The following is a 22,224-nucleotide window of genomic DNA, read 5'->3' as shown; positions in this document are numbered from 1 at the left end:
ATCAAAGTTCCCACTTGGTTCATATCAAATGAAAAGTACATACCTCACTTTTTTTTTTCTAAATGTATCTAAGTTATAAAACTTGCTTTTCTGAAAGTTCTCTGACTACGTATTTCTGCTGAGTTAGAAATTACTGTGGAAAAAAGTTAGGGAAGGTAAATTATGTTATTTTTTCAAAATTCAAAAGTGCTTTCTGTTTACATTTGAAAAACCATGGATGTTTTGTCATCAAATCCAAGGGGATTTTTCATAATTAATATATACGAGCAAAATTAGCAAGATAACTACAGGAAATGGGACTGTATTTCTGCCCAATAGTGAGAGTGGCGAGGTAAGGAACTTTATTAACAAACAGCTTTTACACAAGTTGTCCTTAAAAAAGATAAGTGACGTTTTAATCTCATAAAAGGGCTGTTTTAAAATTGCAACTGGCTATTTTAACATGAAACATTTATCTACAATGAGCAGAAAGAGTATACAGCACTTCAATTTTAACCAAATATCAAAAGTACTAGACCACAGCAAGATACAGTACATTGTCTAGAGTACTTTAATGCAGTACTTCCACCTTTAGCAAGGACACTAAAGATTAACGTACAGTAGAATCTCGATAATCCACACACTTAACATATCACAAAAATGATGAGATTTAATAGCTGAGCACTGTAGTGAGGTTTCAGAATTAAGACTTCATTTTTACAAAATACATAGTGTATTTTCTATTAAATTCACTCAAGACAGTAACAAAACTATAACCAAAGTGAACAAAGTACATTGTGGCATATTAGCTTTTTTATTGCATTTATTCATTCACTTATGGGACCAATGCTGACCCATAAACAGTTGGAACATGCTGTAATTCAAAGTTCAGTCATTTGCAATGGGTTTCAGTCAGTGTGAATTAGTGATATTTTGCTGTTCCCAACCCCCCATATCCACCATGTCAACTCTAATCTCAGAGAGCAAGACTTCAGTACAGAGATATACATATTTACACAATTATAATGCAAACTAAAAATCTTATTTGTGGATATTCTCTACAAAGAAATTGAAATCACGGTTTCTCATTAACTTAGAATAGCAACCCTTTGTCAATGTAATTTCACAGCCGCCTGGAATCAACGTGAACGACCTCATCAACTCAAGTGAAAATCTCTGGCGTTTTTCATTTGTTTTTGACCATCACCAGTTACCTGCCTGGCATTTCATCTCCAAGTTATAACATTAGGTGCTATATTTCTAGTACAATATATTGCTGTATCCACATTGGATGCATAAGATGCATTTCATTGTACAGCTATTTAACAGGCTTACAAGCAAATATTGTGATACTTTGTAAAGAGTATTTTAAACACAATTTACTATTTTATCTCCTATCTCTGCATATTAGTTTAGGACAGTTTACATTGCTTACATTTGTCAACAATTCTTCAGACTTAGTGCTGAGGTGGAAAGGAGAGACTATTAAAAGGGTTAGAACATATCCAACAATGTGAAACAAGTGTAATAATGTTGAAGTATATTTTTCTGAATGTAGAGAAATTCAAAGCAGTTAAGGGTAAAGTTTTGTATCCTGTATATCCATGGGAAAAGGCTAAATGTGGACCTAGATACATTATTCTGTTTTTCAATTTAAAATGTTTAGATGTAAAAAGTAGTGTCCATTGTTCAAATAAAACTTAGTGATAAGCTTTTGCATTACTGGAAACCGAGTATTACATAGTAATTGATATACCTGTAGTTACATAATATAGCAACTACAAACCGGTAGGTACTGAACAATTTTGTGGTTTAAAGCACTTCATTTAATAATGGAACTAAAGGGCTAAGCTTCAGATTAAAATTCTGAAGTGTTTACAACCAGTTACACCAAGTACTAACTGCATATGCAGGTGATTTAGCAAAACTTCACTTCTTGTATATTTAAAAAAAATCAAAACAGTCACTAGGAACCAGCGTTTGCTATCTTATACTGAATACATGTTGAATTCATTCATAGCTTATTAATGATTTTAAGCGCAATCATAAAATTAGTTAATTGTCAGCTGGTAAAACGGAACTGTAGTATTGGCTTTCAACAAAAATGATGTATAAAACGTTCAAGTCTCTCATTTCTTCTAAAAAGGCAGAAGACTGTGCAAACAGTACACAAGCCATATTATGACACTTGCAGACAGACAAAGTGTATACTAGTGGTTTAATTGAAGAGTGATTTTTCACAGAGCTAAAAACAAAACAAGTAACCTCCAATTTTGTAACTAATCACAAGTACAATGCACAGAGAATCAGTGGTAACTATTTTATTGTTGGAATATAAAGGAAAGTTGGGATCTCATAGTTTTACTCTTATTTATTGTGAAGACTGCATTCTCACCTGTAAAAGAAATATGGCATCACACACAAATACACTTCTTGGACTTCAGAACATGGCTGTTATTCTGAAACGGTAATGGAAACAGTGATCCCTGTTTACTATTAAAATAACTTATGGTATTAAAGTTTAAAAAACAACTTACTAATTTTTCACTATAAGTTTTTATGAATTTCAGTTCTTAACTCACATTAATCTACATAATCATTAATAACAGCTCTGCCTATATTACTGCATCAAGCCAATAAACATTTAAATGCACTTCACATCAAAAGATTATGTAAACTTTATTCTTTTTTCCTTCAGAAAGCTTGGGGTACATTTCAGCAGTCAATCTGGTCACAATCAGCAAACTGAGGCCCAAACTCCTTTATTGCCTCATTGGTGATGCTCTCCTGTGGATGACCACACATGGTACTAGATTACCCATTCTAGTGAAGTGCCCTTTTAAGCAGCTTCCAATAAGGCCTACAGTTCAAGATAAACATGACAAAGCGTCACCTTTGTTTAGATTACTGATGGACTCTGACACAAGATAAAATAAAGTTATGTATATTTTGTTATACTTACAAGCAGCTCCAATCCTGAGTATTTATGGTATATCTAAACATACAAAAATGTATGTACATTTTTCTCCACTTTCTTGTAAACAGTTGTCAGTATACTGTTTTTAATCCCTTTATCTTTGAAACATGCAAATCATACATACAGTATAAATACACAAGGAAACAATTACACTCATTCAAAAGCTAAGCAACAAAAATGGTGGCTGCAGTATTCAAAATTTTAAATAATCAATGCTTGAGGCATCCTAGACACCTAAAAGCAGATGATCATTCTACTGTTCTTAGCTGCAGTTGTAGAAATACTGAGATTTTTGCACCTTCCATGCTATTACAGTATTTATAACACTATTGTATGTGGAGATAAAGACTTGTTTACTATACCTCTTCTTTTCAGTGAAGGATAAAGCAGCACTTACATATACTGAAACCATGGCAACAACAGCTGGTGTTGCTACTGCTAGATTAGGAAGTTTTCCATTCTAACAATTCTTAAATTAAAAAAGTAAAGAAAAGTGACCTAAACAATTGATTACATGTTCATTCCTTGGGCACTTAACAGCGAATCCAGCATGTCGAATGTATCTTTGTAGTCCATATGCTGGCTGTTTGTACTGTACTCGTGATTGGCATCAGGACCGTTCTCCACTGGCTTCTTGTCCAGTTTCACGAGGGTGCTGAGATGTCCGTAGCCCACCTGGTATGTGACAGGGGGAGGAGGGGGTAAGGGAAGGTTAAAAACAGAGTTGTGAGAGGATACATACTGCTTAACAGAGGAGGAAGAACTAGATGAACTACCTGAACTTTTGGAACTTTTGCTCAATTTGGAGTGGTGGTTGTGAGAAGCATCATTGCTGTGCAACTTCTTTCTTGAAGAGCCGGAACTAGAGGAATTACCATCACTACTCAGGCCAACAGGACTCCTCAAAGCAGTTGGTGTCATTCCATCAGTGCTATGTTTACTGCCGCCGCTACTACTGCCACCACTATGTGAATGCTTGTGACTGCTACTGTGATGGCGATTTGAAGAATGTTCTTTGTGCTTTTCTTTATGGTCTTTGCTAACATGTGGACTTGAGTGTTTGCTTTTTCCACTGCCCTCATCAGATGAGCTGTGTCTTTCTGAAGAAACTTTAATTTTCATTTTCAAATCTTCTTTACTGGAACTCTTTTCTGTAGGTGGGATTGGTATTCGCAGTTTGAGTGATCCACCCTTTTCTTTTTTATCAGACACATGTTTTTCTGGTTTCTCTGCATTTGCAACAGGAATTTTCATTTTAATAGGGGAAGTAACAGAACTGCTACTGGCTGCTTGTGGTTGGATGTGCTTTTTATGTTGCTGTTCTACTTGGGTAGCTACATAATGTTCCCTTACATCCAGTTCAAGGGTTTCTAGTTTGCGTTTCTCTCTGTATTTATCCAAGGACATTTTCTGAGGAATTACAGGAGCAGCAGCCTGTCCATGGTGTTTGTTTCCTGACTTGTGAGCATAGTCTTGTTTACCAGTGGAATGCTCAGTAAGTTTGTCAGATCTGTGATGTAACCCAGAATGCAATTGTACAGAAGTTCCCGGCTGGAAGTTCAGATTGTACTGACTACCAGGTAACGTAGTTTCCTGTTTCTGGGAATATATTTGTTCGGTCCTTGTTTGTTCTTGATGTTGAGGCCATTCCTGGTGCGATGCCAAACTATATGAGGTACTTGGCATTCCTGTAGCTAATATTGCCAAGTTTTCAGGTGCATGACTGTGTTGAACAGACATACTTCCTGAGTTCAGAGGTACTGGTGCAGGAAAGGTCGACGTCGTTGATTTTTGGAAGCTTGTATTGGCAGATACACCAGTAACGGTATCCACCAAAATGGAATTCTGGACCAAAGATGAACCAAGAAGAGAATTCTCAGATACCTGTCCATCCCCTTTCGGTTTCTTAGCAGCCTGATTAGCCTATATGAAAAGGAAAGGAGTAAGGACAAACTTAGAAAGTACCTACAAATAAACAGCTACCTAACATATCTCAAAACTGGATAAAATAAGGTGGATTTCATTGTTTCAATTTTAATTTTATTTTAATTGTATTTTATTTATTTATTTTAAATGTAAGCTACCATAATAGGGAACTACAGAGGGACATACAATTATGAACATATTGCTAAGGAAAAGTTCAGGAAGTTTACAATCTTACTTTTAAGGTTTGTGGCAGTTATCATAGAATCTCAGGGTTGGAAGGGACCTCAGGAGGTCATCTAGTCCAACCCCCTGCTCAAAGCAGGACCAATCCCCAATTTTTGCCCTGATCCCTAAATGGCTCCCTGAAGGATTGAACTCACAACCCTGGGTTTAGAAGGCCAATGCTCAAACCACTGAGCTATCCCTCCCCCCCATATATCCTATGACAAATTACTTAGGCAACAAGTTCTTACCCTCCAATTACGAATCCTCTTCAGTCGGCTAGGTGTTTTCTCTAGTATTTGCAGAAACTCATGTGTGAGCTCTGGGGAAAAAACCAAAAGCCTCTTTTCATACTTGAATCAGTAACAGAATCTATGGGCTTGTCTACTCAGTCAGATAGTACAGGTAAGCCATGGTGTACATTTACAGAAACCCAGCTTGCCATGCAGTAACTGGCTGTGTGGACCTTGCTACTGCTGTACATCAAAATACACTACAGAACTTACCCTCTTGCATCTTTACAGTAATAGCGCACAACCTTAAATCTTAAACCTTAAAATATTAGTTCAGTTTAAAATTTAGTTTGAAGGGGCTAAGCATTTTATAAGCCAAGCAGTTTAAAATCTAAAGGCTTATTCATATACGTGTGCATGCAGTCCAAGCAACTCATGGCCCTGAGACAGAGTTCATGCACTTGAAGCCAGAGTGGCTGAACTGGATAAGCAAAGAGAGAGAAAGAGCTATACAAAGGGGACTTTCAGGGACATAGTGGAGTAGTCCTACCTCCTGTCCGAAAGCCCCTGTGCTGTTAAGGAGGATGAAAGTCTCAGGGCAGGAGACCATCACACTGGGGCAGAGGGAAATGATCTCATAATTGGGACCCACCTTTCAGATGATGGCATGATATCCTCTCACATTGAGGATATCGCTCCGGAGGCAGGGAGTCAAGTTATTAGGAAGAGACAGGCAATAGTAATAGGGGACTTGATTATTTGAAATGTAGATAATTGGGTTTGTGAAACTGAGAGAACTGCATGGTGAATTGCCTTCTGGGTGCAAAGGCAGCAGATCTCACGAAACATCTAGATGGTCTCATAGATAGTACTGGAGAGGAGCCGGTGGTATATGTAAGTATCAAAATGACATAGGGAAAGGTTGGAGAGTGGTCCTGGAGGCCAAGTTTAGGCAGCTGGGTAAGAGATTGAAGTCCAGGACCTCCATGGTAGAATTCACTGAAATGCTTCCAGTTCCAAGCACAGGGCAGTAAGACTGGCAGAACTGGAAGGTCTCAGTGCGTAGATGATACAATGGTACAGGGAAGAGGGATTTACATTAGGAACTGGGGAACTTTTGGGGAAGGACTGGTCTACAAAGAAGGGATGGGCTTCACATTAACCAAAATGGAACCAGACTGTGGCATGTAAAATTGAAAAAGTTGTAGAGGATTGTTTAAACTGGGGAAAACCTGATGGGGTGGAGCAGTACATGGTTCAGATGGAGACATCCCTTGGGGGACGGGACTTTATCTTAGTACAGAGGATAGGAAAGAAGTTGGTAAAATACAGATGAGATGTAGTGAGGACCAGGCAAATGTATGAGTCCCATTTAAATATAACACACAAAGGCAAGCAACTGAATATTGACAAAATGTGCAAGTGCTTATATACAAATTCTAGAACTCTAAATACTAAGATGGGTGAACTACAGTGTCTGGGATTAAAGGAGGATATTGATATAATAGGCATTACAGAAACTTCGTGGGAACAGAATAATCAATAGGACACACTAATACCAGGGTATAAGATATATAAAAAAAATAACAGATTAGGTCACGTTGCTGGAGGACTGACATTATATGTTAAACAAATCAGACTCAAATAAGCTAAAAATCTTAAATGAAACAAAACTATACCACAGAATCACTATGGATAGAAATTGAGTGCCTGGAGGGGGGAAAAAAAGTATAGAAGTAGGAATATACACTGACCACCTAACCCGGATGGTAACAGTGAATGTGAAATGCTAAGGGAGGTTTAGAGAGGCTACAAAATCAGAAAGTGCAATAATGGTGAATTCAACTATCCTTATACTGACTGGATAAGTGTCACCTCATGGCAGGATGCAGAAATAAAATTTCTAGACACCATAAATGACTGCTTCTTGGAGCAATTAGTTCTGAAACCCACTAGGAGAGAGGCAATTCTTGATTTAGTCCAAAGTGAAGGACAGGTACTGGTCCAAGAGATAACTAGAGCTCAACCACTTGGTAATAGGGACCAAAATGTAATTAAATGTAACAGGGAGGGGAGGAGAAATAACACTAAAAAGCCCATCATGGTAAAATGTAACTTTAAAAAGGGAACTACATAAAAATGAGGATGCTCGTTAGATGGAAATTAAAAGGAACTGTCAAAAGGGCTAAATACCTGCAAGCAGCATGGGAACTATTTAAAAACCACCATAATGGAAGCTCAGATGAGATGTATACACCAAATCAGGAACGACATTAAAAGGTCCAAAAGAATGCCATCACAGCTCAAGAGCAGAGTACTGGGGGCCAACAGAAGCAAAAAGGCATCCTTTAAAATTTGGAAGACAAGATAATAGGAAGGAGCACAAACTCTGGCAGGTTAAGCATAAGAAGACAGGCCCAGAAAGAATTTGAGAAGCAATTTACTAAAAATGCAAAAACTAACAGTAAGAAATTCTTTTTAAGAACATCAGAAACAGGAAGCCTGCCAAATAGGCAATGGGGCCACTAGACAATGAAGTCGTTAAAGGAGCACTCAATGAATTCTTTGCATTAGTCTTCACTGAAAAGGATGGGGGTGGAGGGATCAAAGCTATTCTTCTTGGGTGACAAGTACAGTCCCACACTGATGTGTCAATAGAAGAGATTTTAGAACAAATTGATTATACAGTAATAAAATCACCAGGACCAGATGGTATTCACTCAAGAGTTCTGAAGGAACTCACATATGAAACTGCAGAACTACTAACTGTGGTTTGTAACCTATTGCTGAAATCAGCCTCTATATCAGATGACTGGAAGACAGCTAACATAAAACTGATTTTTTAAAAGGGCCCTAGAGGCAATCTTGGCAATTACAGGCTGGTGAACCTAATTTCAGTACAAGATAAATTGGTAGAAACAATAGTAAAGAACAGAATTATCAGACACACAAACACAATATGTTGGAGAAGAGTCAACATGGCTTTTGAAAAGGGAAGTCATGCCCCGCCAATATATTAAAATTCTTTGAGGGTATCAATAAGCGTAGTGTACTTGGATTTTCAGAAAGCCCCGGACAAGGGGTCTTATCAAAGGCTCTTAAGGAAACTAAGCTGTCATAGAATAAGAGGGAAGATCCTCTCATGGATCAGTAATGGGCTAAAAGACAGGAAATGAAGGGTAGGAATAAACGGCAAGTTTTCACACTAGAGAGAGGTAAACAGTAGGGTCCTCCAATGATCTGCACTGGGACCTGTGTCATTCAACATATTTATTAATGATCTGGAAATAGGAATGAAATGGCAAAGTTTGCAGATGATAATTATCTTGAATAATTTTTGTAAGTCCAAAGCTGACTGCAATGAGTTCTAGCAGAATCTCACAAAACTGGTGATGGGGCAACAAAATGGCAAATTAAATTCAATGTTGATAAGTGCAAAATAATGCATATTGGAAAAAATAATCCCATCTATACATATTTCATGATGGATTCTAAATTAGCTGACACCCCTCAAGAAGAATTTTGGTGTCATTGTGGATAGTTTCAGCTCAATGCACAGCAGTGGGCAAAAAGGCTAACAATGTTAGGAGCTGTTAGGAAAGGGATACAAAATAAGACAAGTTTCAGAGTAGCAGCTGTGTTAGTCTGTATTCGCAAAAAGAAAAGAAGGAGTACTTGTGGCACCTTTGAGACTAACAAATTTATTTGAGCATAAGCTTTCGTGAGCTACAGCTCACTTCATCGGATGCATTCAGTGGAAAACTCACGAAAGCTTATGCTCAAATAAATTTGTTGGTCTCTAAGGTGCCACAAGTCCTCCTTTTCTTTTTTTGAAAATAAGACAAGAAAATTTTACACGGTCACTATATAAATCCATGGTGCTCCCATACCTTGAATACTGTGTTCAGTTCTGGTCATCCTATCTCAGAAAGGATTAGTGGAACTGGACTAGGTTCGAAGAAGTTCAACACAGAGGATCAAGGGGATAGAACAGCTTCCATATGAGCAGGGCTGTTCAGCTTAGAAAAGAGACCACTAAGGGTGGATATGATAAAGGTCTACCATATCATAAATGGAGTGGAAAAGTGTAGTGAGAAGTTTTTAACCCTTTCCCATAATACACAAGCCAAGGGTCACTCAAAGAAATTAAAAGGCAGCAGCTTTAATACAAACAAGATGAAGTACTTTTTCTCAGAACACACAATTAACTTGTGGAAGTCACTGACTTGGGATGTTGTATAACTGGCTTCAAAAAAGAACTAGATAAGTTCATGCAGGATACATCCATCAATGGCTATTAGCCAAGATGGTCAGGAATGCAACCCCATGCTCAGGGTGCCCCATAACCTCTAACTACCAGAAGATGGGAATAGAAGATGGGGTAGATCACTCAAAAATTGCCCTGTTCTGTACACTCTCCCTGGTGTTATGGTACTGGCCACTGTTGGAGGCAGGATTCTGGGTTAGTGGACCATCAGTATGATCCAGGATAACAGCTCTTATGTTCTTAATCTTCACAGTACTAGGAGCTGAACATAATTGACTTACGTATTTACATATTTTAATCAGAAAATTTGTTTGAAGTATGCTATATGCAGTTTTGAGGGCCCGAAGGAAGGATAAATGGGAAAGACTCTTACTGTTTCTAACTTCCTGGTATCCAGATCTAAAGTGGCACACATTACGAAAAACAGCCTGGGATGTTTGGGAATTGTAACCTGAACAAATCAGAAGTTCTCCAAGAGGTCTGTTCATAAATATAATTCCAAAAAGGCCTGCACAAAAAGCAGCTCTTTTAAAACACTGGGTATCTGTCACTCTGAAGGCAGATATTTTTAAAAATTCAGTGAGTTTTCAGCATGAAACTTGTATTAGGGCGTTGTAAAAGTCAATTCATACTATCTGATCTTTGGGTTCAACTTCTTCAGGGACAACTGAATGAAGATCTTTAACGTAACAAAGTATTTGTCCCTTTGAAAATCTGCAGATCATTTGAGCTTCTTGATCAATTCCTCCAATGTGCTTCTGCAAAATTTCTTGCCATGTTAGAAAGTGGGAAAGGTCTTTTCAATTAAGATATCCATGAAGCAACTAAGGCGTTTACACCCTTTGAAGTTGCAAAGGGACTGCTACCGCCTACTAAAATGTAACATTTTTAAGTACCTGAAAATAGATGTTGAGTCAAGAGGTGGCTTTAGATTTCAGAATGGAATCCTGAAGAGCCAAGTCCTCAATAGACCTTGCAAAATAAAAAGCAAACTAATCTCTCCATGAGCTTTCTGCTGCTAAGCCCCGTGATCTGCTCAGCCTATTACACACACACACTTTATACACTCCTTCCCTACATTTGCTCTGATTGGTATGCTGCTGCTCCAGGGATATAACCAAACTTGAGTGAGGAACGAGAGAAGTTTTGGGCACACAGACCTGTGGGTACCGCCGAGCAGATCTTTTCAGTCTAATTACTGATAACCACCCAGAATAAAAAGCAAATAACTAAATACATTTACTAAATAAACAGTAAAATTACGCTGATATTTAAATTGTCATCTGTAGACTACGGAGAAAATTCCACTGAGATGACTAGAGGCAGATGACCTTGGAGTTTTATGCTGCCTCACTGATTCTGTGGATAGTGCTACATCTGTTCATATTCTCCTCACTTTAGGGCAATTTTTTTAAAATGAAAATCTTGTGACGCAGAAATGGAAGACAACTGCAGGCCAAAAGAACCCTTTGTGGGTCATATGCAAGTCGTAGGTTATACACCACAGCTCAACACCATGGATTTTTGATTTTTCATTGCAAGACATCTCCTAGCAACCTCTGATTAGTATATAGATTTGCAAATGCTAGACAGCATTTATTATTACTGCACTGCAATAATCTTAGGGATATCAATCACAGACCAGAGCCTCATTGTGCCAGACACAAATAAAGGGATAAATTATAAACTCTTTGGGGCAGGGACTAAGTTTAAACCAAGTGACGACAGATGGAAACAGACAGGAGCAGCATAAGGTAACAGTGAGACAAAACTGGTCACCATGAACAGTAGAAAAACAAAACAAAGAACAGTGAACAACTTAGGTAAATACCTAGAAGACCATTTAATTTTCTGTTAGCAGAAAAAGTTTATTTTTCTTTCTGATAAAATCCATTAAATAGAAATTCCATGGTACTAATATTAAGGTTCCACGGGCTATGCCAGATTCACTCCTATTACACAAAATTGGCTTTAATGTGGTTGATCCTATTTCAATTTTATAATCTTAAAGAAATTTTCTTTAGTAGCGGCTAATAATCTGGGTGGAAATGAAGCAAATTGTCATCTTAAGGCAACACATTCTATGAGGACTTCAGTTTTTCAGTGTGATTATTTAAAATCCCACTTCAGCAAACAACTTAAGCATGTGCTGAACTTGCAGCCCACAGAAGGTGAGGCTATCGTGACTTTTAAGCCATTCTTGCATCCTCTTGGGCTGCAGAAGCCCCAAGCCTAATTTAGACAGCCCTGAGAGCATGTCTGAGTTATGGTAGCCTCCCCAGGCTGTCCTATGAGCTACACTATTGCATGTGGAGGCCCTGCCCCTAGCATGGTCCACATGCCAAGTCTCGCTAGGGAGTCCGCAGAGGGGGCAGCCTTATGGCCATCTTCCAATTCCTGTGCCACGAGAATTCTCCCACAGCTGATATGGGGCTCACATTGTCCCTTTACTCTGCTCTGGCCCTTTTTTCTGGCCTACATGGTCAGAGCAGGGGTGAGATTCTCATCTATACAGTCAATGTTATTTAAGCATGAGCTCAAGGGCTTCCCTTACCCAGGACCTAAAGTAGTTGGGGGTGAGTTAAATATTAGCTGAAACAGTAGCAGAACTACAAGAACAAGGTCACAATATTTAAAAGAAACAAAAAGGAAATATTACTTACCATCTAGCAATTCCAGAGTAACTGAAGGATCAACATATTCCCACCAATGCTTTCCATCCGTCGATACAGGAATCTCCCAATTGGACCACTTGCATGCCAAATGAATGCACACACATGCTATCACTGTGGGTTTGTACTGAAGACAGAAGGTAGTAAGGTGCAGGCTGTTGCAGAGAATTCAAACATGTAAAACAAAAAACCCAAACAAGTCAATCACTAAGATTATAGCATAAGGTTTTGTATCAAAACAGATATTAAACATTACATCATGGAACATGCTTCTGATTAAATTCTGAAATTATTTTACAACCTTGAGAAAAGGCAGGTCATTTATCTGGTAAATTTAATTTGCTCTTAACAAGAGTAAAAAAAAAGTAGTATCCCTCAGTTCATTCTATTGGCATTTTACTTTTTACTTAATTTTAAAGAGGGACAAAAATTCAACATAACATGGTTGATAAAATTTCAACCACAGTGAAGTCATTAATACAGCTCATTACTGAAACTGCATATCAAACTAGTAGCTACGGATACTCAATAGTTTCCTTGAGGTTGAGAGAATCATTTGTGTGACATGAGTAGTCTTTATTAGGCCCAGGTTTGGGGATACAAATCCACTCTCATTTCAATTTCCCAGCTGGCAGTAGCACAAGTATGCTGGTTCAGATACAGTGATTCTAACAGGTTTTGAAAACAAAACTCTTCCAAACAAAAAACTATCCCATAACAAAGGGACCACCAAAAATGGTTAGGGTCCTCCCAAACAAACATTACATATACAAACTTGGATTTTAACAAAATCATGTACTAGGATTACATTAAATTAAAACTAATTTTGCAAAGAACACATGGAAGACTTTTAGATCTACTCATCCTTATGCACCAGAATAGCTGCATACATTTATTTGTCTGCATTTGGACAACCAATTTTAATTTCACATAAATACTAAGATTTTTAAGAAAAGCATGTTAAAAATAAACACTGCTTCTGGAAGGACAAACATTGCTTAGACTAATTCTAGTCTACCTGGAAAGAAGATTAGGTAATTTTAAGAGCTTTTAGGCTGACTGCAGTTTCATAAAACTAGGATTGGATCAATGTATTTAAATTAAGAAAAAATTGCCATTAACTACAAGTGTAAACTAGAAATAGCTTTGTACTTACCAAGATGCTCGACTTTCTAGGTTAAGTTTATCTCTTTGTAATCTTTAGCTGCTATTCAGGCTACCAGTTTTAGACTTATGCACTCACAAATCGAGAAAATGTCATCAGAAAGCACCACTACACTTCTCATTGTGCATTTAACCCCTTTGTGCCACAAGGCCCTTGTACAATACACCGCACTGCAAACAGAACGGTACCACCACTGTAGATGGCCCAGTTTTCTGTTGCAACAAGGGTAGGACACATGGAGGGGGCCCTGCAGTAAAGGAAGCTATAGTGTGCTACAACAGTGCAACAAAGAGGTTCAGGATAACAACCTGTTGGTAGCCATGAAATAGGATGTCTGTGCCAAATCCTTGCTTGCTGTAACAAAAAGAAAATTGAAGAAAAATTAGCAATCCACTCCAAATTGCTGGCTTCATTCCAAAATTAAAATGCTTTAACCTCAAAATGAATGGTATGTAGAACACTAATAAGATACATTAGCTGCCTTTAAAAGTAAATCAGCTACTTAGCTCTTGGCACTGAGGACAGGTTTACTCATCCTCACTGAGCTATAATTGGAGATGGGCAAGTCATTCAGTTCATCAACCTTCCCTCTACTGTACAGAGTATGTTGATCCTTCTGCCTCTTGAACTGTCTCTATCTAAGCCACAAAAGGATGGAAGTCTCCCTTTCATCTCCTTAGCCCTCCCAAATCTAATACAGTGTGGGTGGAAGGATGGCTATCTTATCTTCCACCTGAACTCTAGTGCTTGCCTGCCTCCCTACTTTAGTTCTAGATGGTTCCTTACCATAACCCTCCCCACAGCTGGGTCTCTCAGCAGGACAGTCAAATAGAGAGCCAGTTTGCACTATAGCTCAGGCCAGAGATTAGTGCTCCTCTCCAGCTGAAGGAACATAGAACAGTTGAGAAAAACTCAATGACCATACACCAGTAACCCATAATTATCCCAGAAAGTCCTAGAACAGAGCTAGTTCCCAAACTAGACAGTTTAAGGGTTAAATTAGCTTGTGTGCACCTCTACACCTTCTTTAATCAAAATGTAATGCTCATAAGCATGGAACAAAACATTTGATTATATTAGAAGCTTCAACCTAGATTTTAACAAATTTATAACTCATTAAAAATGGTCATCAAATTCAAGCCTTCAACATCCCAAAGACTGATTTCTGGCCCTTATCTGCCAAACCCCCAAGGTCCTCACTCAAATAAGAGCACTTACTCTTAAAATGTGTAAGATGGAATGTCTGGGCACAATGAGCTTAATTGAAGATTGAATGCAGCCTTCATTGAATTTTCTTACTTTGATACTACCACTTGAAATCAGTGCTACCTGGAGAAAATGTACTGTTGGATCTTATGTCAAAGGGAGCATTGTCACAAACCTCTATTCTTTTATTTTAAGGAGTTTGTCTGAAAAAGAAAAATTGTAGCAGTAGCTTTCAAATTTAGCAATCTGGGAAGCTTTACAAACCATCATTTTATCAAAATCCAATCGAATTCCGTTTCCCATTACTGCTGATAATAAAGATACAAATGTGTAAACCAGGCTTATGCCTTTTGCTAGGGCCGGGCAATGCCATAATCCATTGTTGATTACATCAGTGAATCTGACAGAAGTAGTAAGAGAATAGGACCTGTTTTCCCCACATATATTTTGCTAATCCACAATAATAGAAAATAAACGGACTTTTGATGGAATTATACTACATATTTAGCTTTTTCAATCTGTTTTAGTAGTTCTGTGCCAAATTTATTTTCTCAAAATTAAACTTCTTTGGTAGCCTTTCCCAAAAAGACATAGGAAAGCATATTCAGGGCTCTACTACAAAAACCCTGACACTTTCATAAGGAAACATAACTGAAAACAGAAAGGTTAAACAAGACTGCAGGTTTGTTAGTTTTTATCAATGTACAGAATAAGCCATCTTCACGGATTTCTATACAATACTACAACTTTGCTGAAGCATATTTGAGTTAAAGAAAGATGAAATACCACAAATTCATCAATATGACTTTATATTAAAGAAAGAGTGGACTGCCAAAAGCTACCAGTGCAACAAATATGATAGTTGTCAAATATGGAATTGGAAGACTTGTGGCACCTCAGAGACTAACAAATTTATTTGAGCATAAGCTTTCGTGAGCTACAGCTCACTTCATCGGATGCATTCAGTGGGTTTTTTTTTCCCCCCACTGAATGCATCCGATGAAGTGAGCTGTAGCTCACAAAAGCTTATTCTCAAATAAATGTTAATCTCTAAGGTGCCACAAGTACTCCTTTTCTTTTTGCGGATACAAACTAACACGGCTGCTACTCTGAAATATGGAGTGGTTACTTAAACAATTTTGTTTTACATAATTTTAAGTTGAACAGCAAGAAACTAGGCAAAAGAAAATCACAATTTGAAAATTATACATTTCAGTCTCAATATAAGTCCACATTAGTGCTATGAGTGCAAGCATCCCATTAAACAGACTTCTGTAACTAAGATTTCAAATTTATTCGATTTACATACTTTTGTGTAATCAAATGAAGTTTACCAAAGACCAGGATACAGGTGTTTAAGCTCAACAAACCAAAGCCACAACAGGGAAAGACCGTCCAAGGTATTCATATAAACTTTTTAAAACAAGGACAATGTTTTAATGCAGCTTAGTGCGATCTCACTTAAGCAAAGAAACCTAGTTAAAGGCTGGAACTCCACCCTTAACTAACCCTTTAGAGCTGATCAGGGATTATTTGAGAAATGTGCAAAAAAGTGGAAGGCGTATCAACAAGGCAATGACCTTGTCAAAGGTATAAAAGTCAGAGCAAATCAAGAGAGCATGATAGTTTACTACTCATCTGTTTGATGGCAGATAAATATGACTTCCAGCCAAGAATATGTTTCCCATCATTCTTTATCACTCGGGGGCAGGGCTGTGTATCTTAATCCTTCGTTGCACAATCAACCATGAAAGACTGGCTTGGATACTTGATGTAAGTAACCAAACCCTTAAGGCAGGACCTGGTACAATTAATCTACCTTCCAAGAGTCTGGGGTCTTCCATAAATCCCTGGCAGGATTAGATTACTGAATCCATTGTTAGTGGGCACAGCAACCCTATCCACCTGATGTGGTTCCCAATTTTCACTCTGAGCCTTTTCCTGAAGACAAGTCAATTGAAAGTGCAGTGCTTCTGGGGAGATCTTATAAGTATTTAATTATACTCCCAGAAAATTTCAGTGTGCCGATCCTCTTAAGAATATGTGCCATCAACCTGCTTGTTAGTAGGACTCAGACATTTAGGGAACTTATGGCTCCAGAGGGAGCACAACCTCCTGGGACAATCAGGGTATAAGAGCTACCTAGATTCACTGCAAGAAGGAGTACTTGGAGAGTAGAAGCCGAGTAGGGAAGCTCTCCTGGTATCCCAAGGAGAGGAAGATACTCAAGCAATCCCCAGAAAGAGATGGATCCAGATGGGTGAGTCTGCACTTAAGAATGAAGAGCTATTAGAATCCTCTGGTCAAAGGGAAAAGATCAAACAGACCCTAGGAAGAGGACTGTGTTGATGAACACCTGATACATAGGGGAAAGACTGGAAGAAGACCGGGTACAAGGGTTAAGGTTTGTGAATAGTCTTGTCTGATTGCCAAAGACTACTAGACCTTCGAAAGAGGACTGTAGAAAGCTGAGGTAAAGGTTCAGAATGGGAGGGTTTCCTCTACTAGTGATAGGATATAACTTACTTAAAATCTTCCCACCTCACATAACATCAGCTGAATTGTCTTGGTCATGACATCCCCTGGAAAAGATATATATTTGGATCTACCTCCTCTTCTAGAAGGTCACTTTCTCTGTCAGATTCAACCACAGTTGAGCAGATTATACTGGTGGTTTGGAAGGCGTACAGACTTTGACCGTGCAGTTTTCACATTAGTAGAGTAAGGACAATGGCTATCCCAAGATACCTGGCAATGAAGGTGAAACAGCGGCAGGTCTCCCACAAGGCAGCTAGGTCAAACTCAAAGTCCCCGGTTCTCAATGTTCATTTTCAGGAGAACCTTATGTCCCAGTGTAGATGCAGGATTAACTGGTGAGGGGCTTCTGCTCGGGTGCATCAAGAAAGGTCCCTGAGATGGGGATGAGTGTACCAATTCCCCCCCTTCAAGTTAATCAGAACTAACCTCTGAACACCAGACTGGACTGGCACCAAGAAATGAAGGGCCTAGGTGATAGTCTCAGCAATAGGAAAGAGGAATATTCTCTCACCTCTGATCTCTCAGCTAGCACAGGAGCCAGTAATTTAATTTTTGCCATTATGAACATGAATTTCCCTTTCAACACCAGAGTCTCCTTGGAATGGGAACTTCTTACTGCCAGGTCATTACAGATACACTGTCTCCAGACTTCACAGGCAATTGTGGTCCTGTCTCCTCTTTCTTGTCAGTCTCTTAACACCGATGAAGAATGACGTGGATCAGTCTGATGTCTCCCATCTTCCACCTACCAGAATGTTCATACCTTCTTAGCCCCAGACTTAGACATTCTAAGGCTGGATTTTCAAAGATTCAAAGATTAAGAGAATTTAAAGTCAGAAGGCACCATTAGATCATCTTATCTGGGCTTCTGCACATTAAACTTCACCCAGTTATCCCTGTACTGAGCCCAATCACTTGCTGTTTGGCTAAAGTACATCTTTCAGAAAGGCATCCACTCTTGATCCGAAGACTTTGAGAGACTCTTGGCAAATCCATCACTTCCCTTGGCAATTTGTTCCAGTGGTTAATCACCCTCATGACTAAAACTCAGTGCCTAATTCTACTTTTAATTTGTTTGGCTTCAGCTTCCAGCCACTGGTTCTTCTTATGCCTTTCTCCACTAGATTAAAAGGCTTTTTAGTGTCTGGGTATTTTCTCCCCAAAGGAAGCAAGCTCAGGGCCTCCATCAGCATGGATAAAATCTGAAACTCCATGCTTGAATGGGCAGCTTGTAAATGTAAGGCAGATATGGCAGAAACTGGATAAAGTCCCCTTCACCCAAGCATCTAGGAAAGAAGTACGAGTCTGGGATAGCAAATTTGTTATTACAAGACAGGCATTTCTTAAACCATTTTTCTGCTGAATCTGCGCCATCTTTAGTGAGGCATGTTATTAGAAATTAAGTTTTAGGCAAAACATAAGTCTGAGGTACCAGAGAATTCTGTCTGGCTGCTCTGGTGGTTGTTGTGGAAGGCAAATGTATGGATATGCCTCAGCTAACCTTGTGGATCTTCTGTGACTAGAAGTTTTTGTCAATGCCCCTCTTCCCCCCCCGCACCCATCTGAAAGAGGTTTTTAGGAGGTTATTGGACAGCACGTCCCCAAAATAGGGATTTGTTTGTACTAACAATCCTCTAAAAGGGCTTTCCTGGAGACAGTGCTTCTAAACTAAGGGGATGGCTACACTTGCAGATGTAGAGCACTGGGAGTTAAACCAGCCTTCAAAGACCGCAGCAGGGAAAATGCTGCCATGTGTTTACACTGTCAGCTACAAGTACAGTGGCGTGGCCACATTAGCAGCTCTTGCAACGCCACAGAGAGCAGTGCATTGTGGTAGCTATCCCAGTGTGCAAGTGGCAGCCGCGTGCTTTTCAAATGGGGTGTGTGTGGAGTGTGGTGTGTGTATGTGGGGGGAGAGAGTGTGTGTGTTTTGGGGGCAGAGTGTGTGTCAGCATGCTGTCTTGTAAGTTCAGACAGTGGCAGACACCCCCTCGCAGAGAATATATCTGACAAAAGCAAAGAAATGTGAAGTTTAGCCACCTCACAGAATATACTCTGCTTATAAGCAGACCTCTTACAACTATATGGCACAGACTATACATTACAACCTTCATTCTGATCCCCTCAATCCATTCTTCTGTACACACACACACACACACCATTACCAGATTCCACCCCCAGCCCCGAAACATTAGTAATTTTGAAAGTCTGGTGTAATAGCTGACTGTATCAGAAGAGGATAGCTACATAAAAGGAGAGTTTGCAGAAAGGCGGTTAAAGGCAGTGATGAAAGGCTAGGGCAGAAGTGAAGCTGCTGATTAAGATTTTATTTAACAGCTGCGCACAAAAATCACCCCCACTGCAGGATAAAGTGACAGAAAAATGTAGCTCTTGATGTAGATTTCATCTGATGGAACAGACTGGCGCTATATACACACAATCAGGCTTGCATATGTCCAAGTCATATGCAAGTAACAACTAAAAATTACCCTAAATGGGGGAAAAAATTCCACACACAAAACCTATCAGTTGCACCAGATCTACTCAAAATCAACTTCCAGTAATTTTTCTATAGACGGATATAAATCTTTTAAGGAGTCTGTCATTGAGACACAGGATTGTCAAGGTCAATTTTCAGCCACACCCCAATTCCAAAATAAATTTTAATTTTTGCAAGAGTCATACCAGTGCCCCCTATTTTTAAAGGAAATCAGCTGTGTGCCTCTTTAAAATGCAACCCTAACTATGCAGGTGGTCCCAGGAACCTGCACAAGAAGAATAAGTATATTTATAGTAAGTTTATCCAAGTAATTTCTTCCTACACTATGTATGGAAAACCCACTCAAACTCTATTTTCAGAACTAAATAACCAAGATAGACAGGACTATGGAATAATCTACTGCAAACTTTTTCTTAAAAAGGAACCTATGTTTGAGTTATAGGACTATTGTAGACTCTGTTATAGTTAATTTTTACATTCCTATAGTGCAAAAGCCAGTTAGAAAGTTCTTTTGAAAAAAAAAAAATACTAACACCATACCAAGACCTTGTCGACCAATTTCAGCACAGAACACATTATAGAAATCTTAATATATAGGCTTATAAAGAGTAATAGCCTATTATCTATAGCCACGCTAGTGGGAAAAAGTTACATAAGGATGCAATCACTGGTTGAAGATAGGTTATTTCATTTCTTGCCAACACTATTCCAATTCAAATAAAATAAAACTCAGATTACGGAGATATTGTTCTTATTTATAGAATCATTCACATATCTCTCCAATTGTCTGCATGTGGCAGACCTCCTATGTACTCTGCCAGCCACTGCTTGCTGATGTGTGCCTTGACAAAGCAGAACTCACTGACACAGAATGTTTTTGCATGGATAGAAGAGCTTTGTGTGTAGAAAGTTGCAGATTCAAATTAACTAGCCCTCTAATGTATTTAATTCTGCAACAGATACTATAAGAAAAGCACTTGTTTATGAATGAAATTATGAACTGTCATCCTAAATATCTTTTGGCAGTTCTGGAAAAGGGAAGGAGTAAAGTAATGAGGACTTGCTTCTTCCAAATATAAGTATCAGCCACAGGAGACCACCTATAACTACTCCTATGGTTGTCAGTTGACAGAATGGAAGGAAAGAGTGAGATGACAGGGCCATGGAATGAGAAGTGAAGAGTGACAGAAAAAAAGTAAGGGACAGAACTAACAATTGGTAGACACATCATGGAAATCCTATATACTTTTCTGAATTGTGCAGACCACTAACATCTAAAGGAGAATTTTCAAGATCTGGCTTTTAGTAACCTGAAATACATCAGTTTAAAGAGTGCTCTTTGGGTAATATATAACTGGGGAAACAGGTGTGCCAATGATATTTACTCACACTGGGGAAGACACTTCATAAATCATTTTATTGAAGATCACTGACCTCTCACTAACTGCGTACATTTCACAACATCTGTGTGTGGATGTTCAATGGTAATCTCAAAACCTGAAAAATTAAGGAATATGTTTCAGAAACTGCAGTACATTTGTATTTGTACAAAAGAAAGATCTACCAGATCTTTAGGTGTATCAAACCCCACCCCCCGCAGCCAATGAACATAAATATAAATTAAAAATAACTGTCCAATTTTTGAAATGCCAAAAGTTATTAAAAAGATCACTCGTTCTCTGGAGTTTTTTTTTTTAAATAGACTTTATCCACAGTATTACTAACATTCAACTTTAAGAACATTAGATCAGGTACAATTCTGTTGCCTTGCAGCTTCGTTTTTCTTCTTCTTAAACTGAGTTCTACACAACTAGGCAGTTAAACAAAAATACTATTATGCATTGATCTGTGTTCAGATATTGGTTTTAGTGCCAATCCTATTTGAACAGGCACTGCACATTTTAACCTCCCAAAGTGTGGCAACAATAGCTATTTAAGTAATATTTGTCCAACTTAATATAGCATACATGCTTACAATGCAAATATCCTTTTCTCAGTTAAAGTAAATTGCAACAGAAAGGGTCAGCTAAAGGCCAATGATACTGGGTTATTGGGGATCCACTATAATAGATGTGCAGTAACTCCTCACTTAAAGTCATCCCAGTTAACGTTGTTTCATTGCTGAACAATTAGAGAACATGCTTGTTTAAAGTTGAGCAATGCTCCCTCATAACGTTGTTTGGCAGCCGCCTGCTTTGTCCACTGCTTGCAGAAAGAGCAGCCCGTTGCAGCTAGCTGGTGGGGGCTTGGAACCAGGGTGGACCGGCAGCCCCACTATCAGTTCCCCACTCCCCTAAGTTCCCTGTGAATCAACTGCCAGCAGTTTAGCTGTCCCTCCCCCCACTGCCGTGTGCTGCTCCTGCCCTCTGCCTCGGAGCTGCTCCCAGGAGCCTCCTGCTTGGTGTGTGTGGGTGTGTGTGTGTGTAGAGGGGGGCTAATATCAGAGTGTCCCCCTTCCCCTGGCTCATCCCATCCATACTGCAGGGGGGAGACGCGACAGGGCTCCGGACGGAGGAAGCTTGCTGGCAGCAGTTGCTGT

General features: G+C 38.9%; 1 protein-coding gene across 5 annotated transcripts in view; it reads right to left on the bottom strand.

The window, feature by feature from the left end:
* Positions 1-385: 385 nt before the first annotated feature.
* The window catches only part of CCNT2 (cyclin T2), a 42,291-nt gene continuing 20,452 nt past the window's right edge, over positions 386-22,224 (bottom strand). For 2 of the 5 annotated variants that reach the window (XM_074967262.1, XM_074967264.1), the window contains 5 exons: positions 21,120-21,182; positions 13,750-13,795; positions 12,268-12,431; positions 5,356-5,426; positions 386-4,879 (listed from right to left, as the gene is read on the bottom strand). In XM_074967262.1, coding sequence (XP_074823363.1) covers positions 3,467-4,879; positions 5,356-5,426; positions 12,268-12,431; positions 13,750-13,795; positions 21,120-21,182 — 1,757 coding nt within the window. In that variant the 3' untranslated portion in view covers positions 386-3,466. Of the gene's footprint in view, positions 4,880-5,355; positions 5,427-12,267; positions 12,432-13,432; positions 13,796-21,119; positions 21,183-22,224 lie in introns of those variants that run through there. The other 3 variants (XM_074967265.1, XM_074967263.1, XR_012641406.1) reach the window with 3 other exon arrangements.

The sequence above is a fragment of the Natator depressus genome, chromosome 11 (assembly GCF_965152275.1).
Source record: "Natator depressus isolate rNatDep1 chromosome 11, rNatDep2.hap1, whole genome shotgun sequence".
Taxonomy (NCBI): domain Eukaryota; kingdom Metazoa; phylum Chordata; order Testudines; family Cheloniidae; genus Natator; species Natator depressus.
The sequence above is the reverse complement of the archived record's forward strand: the minus strand, read 5'-3'. Positions and strand labels throughout refer to the sequence as shown.